Source organism: Labrus mixtus, chromosome 13 (assembly GCF_963584025.1).
Source record: "Labrus mixtus chromosome 13, fLabMix1.1, whole genome shotgun sequence".
Lineage (NCBI taxonomy): Eukaryota > Metazoa > Chordata > Actinopteri > Labriformes > Labridae > Labrus > Labrus mixtus.
Window position 1 is genome coordinate 19816855 of NC_083624.1, and position 6135 is coordinate 19822989.

Consider the following 6135-nt stretch of genomic DNA (forward strand, 5'->3'; position numbering starts at 1 on the left):
TATAATCCACATCTGTAAACAATCGTCCTGCAGCATCTCTCCCTGATTGTACCAACATCTTCCTCTGAGAGAGCACACCTGACACATTTAGTAACAGGAACGTTAGCTAAGTAGCTTAGCCCTGAAGGTCGACTGCAGGAAGATGTCACAGCACGCTAAAAATATGACAGGCAAAAATGTTTCACATAACGTAAAAATATTTCTCAAACCTCCCCCGTCTGACAGGTATAGTCTCCTGCTGTGAGGTGCATGTGTGAACAACCAGAGTTATCCTAGTTGTATTTACATGAAGGTGAGGAGAACAATCAGGACAGGAGGGTTTTCTCAGTGCAAGTTGGACATTTAACTTTCTTTTTCAAACACACACACACACACACACACACACACACACACACACACACTCTTTGCGGCTCTGTTCCATGTGAGCACGTCTGCTGGAAGGAACTGAATCAGGCCTGTCTGTAATTGCCGGCGTTTCGCCACATAAATCAAGGAAATAAATATTGGCTGTGCCGGGTCCTCCAGGGGACGCCAGTCTATTCACTCCTCCGTCCTCACCAGCACTCCCCCACCCCTCCCCCCCAGCCCCACTCCCTCTGCATGACTGCCCACCTTTGCAGGACCTCTCAGAAGTAATCAAGTTAGGAACGCTTTCTGCTCGGCCAGCGCTTTTTATAGAGCCGCTCTGCAGTTTGTTTATTGTGCAGCAGTTCATGAGGATGCAGATTGTGGCCTCTCTCTCTCTCTCTCTCTCTCTCTCTCTCTCTCTCTCTCTTTCTCACCCTCTCTCTCTCTCTCTGTTTTATTAGCTTGATAAGCTCAGCTTTCACTAAGCAGCACCTGTATCTAGAATCAAAAGCACACAACCACTAATGAAACAAGACAAATCGTTGTTATTGGATAAATCTGCTGTTTCTAACCCTGAGCCTTAAGAGATCCACAATGACTAATAAGAGAACAAAGTCTCTGAACATCCGTAGTAGATCTCTTCATTCTGCAGCAGGTAAACAGACTGTACTGGACTGTATGGACTGTAAGCGTCTTTGAGTATTTAGAAAAGCGCTATATAAATCTAATTTATTATTATTATTATTATTACAGTACAGGTTGAATGTTTAACTAGTTTGAGTACTTCTGTAACTTGTTGGTGTGGTGGAATTTCAGTACCTTTTTAGATTTAAATGTACAGACATTATTTAGTTTATTCACTGCTCTCTGATGTCAGTCAGACCTGACAGAGTTCAGCTGTGACTAGAAAGCAAGGACAGCTTAACGTGTGAAGGGCCCCTCATATCTGAATGTTGTTTGGTAGATTTAATGTCTGCTTCAAATTGTCCTAGACATCACAGACAAGTTTCATTCTTCAACTTAAGCCATATGAGTCTCCCTGAATCATTCTTGTGTGAAGTCAAGTTCTTAATAATTTCCTCAACAGTTGGATCCCTTCTTTGTCCCCTTCAGTTTCTGTCTCATTTAGTTTGTTATTCTCTGCAGGCATCATCTCGACCTTCCTCCACGTCCATCCATTTGGAGCGAACCTGGAGTATCTGTGGTCGTACATTCAGAGACTGGACTCGAAGGTAGAGACGCCAACACATTTTAAATTAACAAGTTTTTGGTTTCTTTATATGCAGATGATCTGATGATGTATCTTTCTGTCTGTCTGTCTGTCTGTGTGTCTGCCTGCCTGTCTGTCTGTATGTCTGTCTGTCTGTCTGTGTGTGTGTCTGTCCCTCAGGTGTCTGCGGGGGAGTTGGAGCGTCTCATGGTTCGCCTGCCGTCCATGTTCCGTCAGGAGCTGAGCGGCGTCGGAGCGACTCTGGAGAAACGCTGGAAGTTTTGTGGATTTGACAGTTTGGGTTCGGCGTGACGAAGGCAGAACACACACACACTCTGAGGACGTGTTGGGACGCAGTGTTTGTGTGTGTGTGTGTGTGTGTGTGTGTGTGTGTGTTGGATATATTCTGCAGGACGATGAGGATGTTGACCGAGGCAGACACTGGACACTCTGGATGAGACAACAGACTCACTTCCTGGTTTTGAAAGAACAATAACAAAGTTTCCTCTCTTCTGTTGGGACTGAAGAACGGTTTGATAAAAAAGTGTTGATGAGGAGACGATGAAGAGGAGACGATGAAGGTGTTTCTAGTTTTTCTCTTTTTGTTGCCCTCAGATCAAAAACACGAAGCGATGTAAAGGAAGTCAAGAAGACAAAGTGATTTTGTATAAAAACATTAAGTTTGTTTTCTTATTTAAATAAAGTTGTTGTAAAGAATGAGTTGTGTTGTGTAACTTTAATTAAAGTGTAATAATGTCGTTTTCATGCAGGTTACGTTTTAGTCACACTCGTGTGGATTAATGACTTTCTCGGTTCAGCTGGTCGTTTAATTATCTTAATTTATACATTCATTATTTAATATATTTATGTAAATGTCTAACCCGCTGGCACTCCATCTAATGAATCTTTTCACATCACATCAAATAATGAAGACTACCTCATGTCTTTAACCTGCATTTCTTCTAACTGCCAGCAGGGGGAGACTACACTGGTTTTGTCTTTAACCCCTTTCAGACCGCCGTGTCCAGTCGCGATATTTTCACCCCTGTGACGGTTAGCTTTCTATCTGAATGTTGTCCCCTCTGCAGGAGTATACGGGCGGTGATGGTTAAATCGTTTAAATCAAATCTATCTCTGAAGCAAACTGCTGAATCCAGCTCACAGGATGATGTAAAAGCAGCCGAGAAGCTGCTTCTGATGTAACACAGGAGTAACACACACATCCTGATAATGAACTGTGTGTGTGTGTGTGTGTGTGTGTGTGTGTGTGTGTGTGTGTGTGTGTCTGAATACAGAACTAGGGCAGAGCTTCAGACTCGTCGTGTGTTAAACCCACAGACTGAACACATGACCGTTTCTCTCTCTGCTTATTTAACTCCTTCAGAACGAGGGAAATTAATCCACTGACTCACTCGAATTCCTCCTCCTGCTTTATGAGTGTGCTGATCCTCAGACCCTCCCAGCCCTGAAGGTCCTCTGAATGTGCTCTGGCTGAATGTGGAGCAAATGTTCAAGGTGGCCTGATGGAGCGAGTGAATGGAAACGTGTCAGAGGGTGTGGGTGGATAAAAAAAAGAGGCACATCATGCACCAACAGCTCATTCATCACAAGCAACATCCAAACAGCTGATGACAGGAAATGTCAAAATAATTAATTGACCTCATTGGATTGTTTGTTTCCATTCATTTCATTATTCCTCGTCCTCTCTGTGAGAATGATTGAATTCATCGGAGACGACACTTTGTCATTATGAGACTCTGTGATCACTTTCTTCAGTTTTTAAATAAACTCTTCATCTCTTCACTTGAACCTCCTGACATCGTTAATAACATGAATATTAATTTTGTAGTGTCTGCAGCCGACTGTCAGAGGACCTGAGTGGAATGTGTCTCATTACTTTGCATTATTAAATCACTGCCAGCGCCCCCCCCCCCCCCCCCCCCCCCCCCCCCCCTCGTGCAGCTGCAGCCTGAAACTCTTCACACGTCTGCTCATGTTTTCCTCCGAGCGACAGCAGAGGAAAACTGAGTATTTGGGGCACCGCTGCACCTGAGAAGAAACACACACAGAGGTGGAGGACGGCCACTGCTGTATTTATGTCTGAGTCTACAGCCACCTGTTCTCTCTCTCTCACTCTCTCTCTCTCACTCCCTCTCTCTCTCTCTCTTTCTCTCTCTCCCTCTCTCTCTCTTCTTCATCTCTCTTTCTCAGTGTTCATGTCAACATTTAAACTCAACAGCTGCTGCAGCTTCAGAACGACAACCACACCTCACTCAGTGAGCGCTGAACGGAGGCATCACATTCTTCTGGACCAAAGGGAAATCAGCTGCTAACAAACTTTAAACAGGGAGAATGGCATCTCGCTCATGTCCACAGAGCGCCCCGCTCGCCTGTTTTCAGCACTATGTAACTTTGCGTAGTGCGTACCTCTTTACGGCGCTAGTTCACACAGCAGCCTTCAGCTAAAAAGCAGCCAGTTAGCCCATCTCTGTACTGTTTGATACAACGACTGAGGCTAAGAGGAAGAGGACGGAGGAAGATAAGAAGAGAGCGAGAGAGAGAGAAAGAGAGTGAGAGAGAGAGAGAGAGAGAGATGCCATTCTCCCTGTTGGAAATGATTGTTCTATTAGATTAGATCTATTAGAAGCCGATGCTGAAGTATAAAACCCTGCAGTTCCTCGAGTGTCCACTAGAGGCTGGCTGCAGAAGCACAGGAAGTCACATACACACCCATTCAAAAAAGCCTGTTTTTACAGCAGAGATGAACATGTTTACAGCCTGGTTCAAAAACCCAAATAGGTCTGATTAGCTCATGTCTCGATCGGCACACACTGTACGGGGGGTGAATGTTTTGATGACTCATCCGTTTTGATTTGATGAAGGATAAGAGTTATTCACAATAAGGCGTGTAGCTGACATGATTGACAGGCGGGCGCGGTGTAACGGTTTGTCAGGAGGCTTAAAACCCGCCTCAGCTCCAGCTCTCAGCCTGTCGTTAGGTTGACTGAAAGTTAGGCTGAGACAGCATTTCCAGCATGGAGACCACCATCGATGGGACTCCAGCGCCCCCTGCAGGAACAGACGTGACTCAGGCTTCAAACCTTCATATTTTGAGTCTGTGGATCCACTCTGTCCTGCCATAATCACATTCACATAATGTCAAAAAGAACGTTTGTGTGTGTGTGTGTGTGTGTTTTTGCGTGTTTGTGTGTGTGTGCTTGTGTGTGCTTGTGTGCGTGTGTGTGTTACAGGTTTATAACCGATGTGTGCAGCCCTCCGTTCGCCGTACTTTGTATCTAATGAAGGCCGATGTCAGCGGCTGTGATTAGCCGTTGCTCTTTGTGTTCTCTTTGTCGAAGGCGGTGTTGAGACGTTCCTTCATTCCTCCGCTGCTGTCTCGTCACATCACACCTGGCAGCCATTACTGAGGGAAACCTGTAGTGTGTTGTGGTGCTGCTGAGTGTGACTGGAAGTGACGGCATCAGGTGGCATCTGATCTCTGAGGAGGACAGGTCCTTCTGGAGGCTGAAGGTACTCTGATGTCACCGGAGGTCGTTCAGGATGCGAGGTGTGATTTCAACAAAGCACAGAGACCTTCAGTAGAGGTCACATGTCAGGTGTTCTTCATGTGGAGAGATCATTACAGTGTTCTCTGCGGTCTCCTTTGAGGTCACGTTATTAGGTTCTCTACACTGGATGGATCCAGTTCCCGCGTCCCACTCTGGATGGGCACTAAGAGAAGGCAGTCAAAGGGAAAGGTTGATTTTCAACTGAAGAATGAAATCTTCATTCAGAAAACGTCATTCTGCAGAGTGAGGCCACGTTCACCAGCAGCGTCTCATCCTTGTATAAGACAACATAACAACAAAATGCTGCACAACAGTTGCTTAGCAACATCGGCCTGGTCAGTGTTTGAGGTGGTCGAAGCCGGAGGCCTCCTTAAACATGAAGTCACAACCTGCTGCGATCAGAGCAACGACCCTCACACACGTCTGCTTTCCCCCACACTCAGAGAGGAGATACTGGGGCAGATTTAAAACATCTGTAAATAACTGATTAGGTTTTTTGTTCTTCTGCAGCACCTGTGCGTCCGATCAGACTGTTTGTTTGCACTTCCTGACGTTGTTTCCTCCTCTCTATAGAGCCTCGCTTGTGATGTTCTTACTCTCTGAATTGTAGGATTCTTCAGCAGCATTAAAAAGATAAACTCAGCTAAAGTGTTTCTTTCAATTTTTTGTAAAATAATTGTAAAAAAAATCATGAAGTCTTTCACTGTTGAGTCCTTATCCCTATGTTCTAATGTCTAAAAAACTGAGCTTCCTCATTCTGAGGCTGCAGCTTTCTCTGGGGTTACACTGACACCTGGCGGCCGATGCTGTAAACTGCATGTTCACCATGCTTTTACTGTCTCATGTGTCTCTTTCCCAACATCTGTCATCTTCTTACATCCAATCAAAAACAGTTCTTAGTTCATTTGGGATTCAAGCAGCGTATTCATGAAGTGAACTTCAGTCGGGGTGATCGTTATGTTGTCAGTTTATTAATGTTGCTCTCTACAGAAGCCTGAAGCAGACATT

The 6135-nt window shown here is 45.0% G+C and overlaps 1 protein-coding gene across 4 annotated transcripts in view; it reads left to right on the forward strand.

Moving 5' to 3' along the window:
- Positions 1-2278, forward strand: part of enox1 (ecto-NOX disulfide-thiol exchanger 1) — a 73227-nt gene extending 70949 nt beyond the window's left edge. For all 4 annotated transcript variants that reach the window (XM_061054083.1, XM_061054084.1, XM_061054085.1 and 1 more), the window contains 2 exons: positions 1495-1580; positions 1739-2278. In XM_061054083.1, the coding sequence (XP_060910066.1) occupies positions 1495-1580; positions 1739-1870 (218 nt within the window). In that variant the 3' untranslated portion in view covers positions 1871-2278. The remainder of the gene's footprint in view (positions 1-1494; positions 1581-1738) is intronic.
- Positions 2279-6135: the final 3857 nt, after the last annotated feature.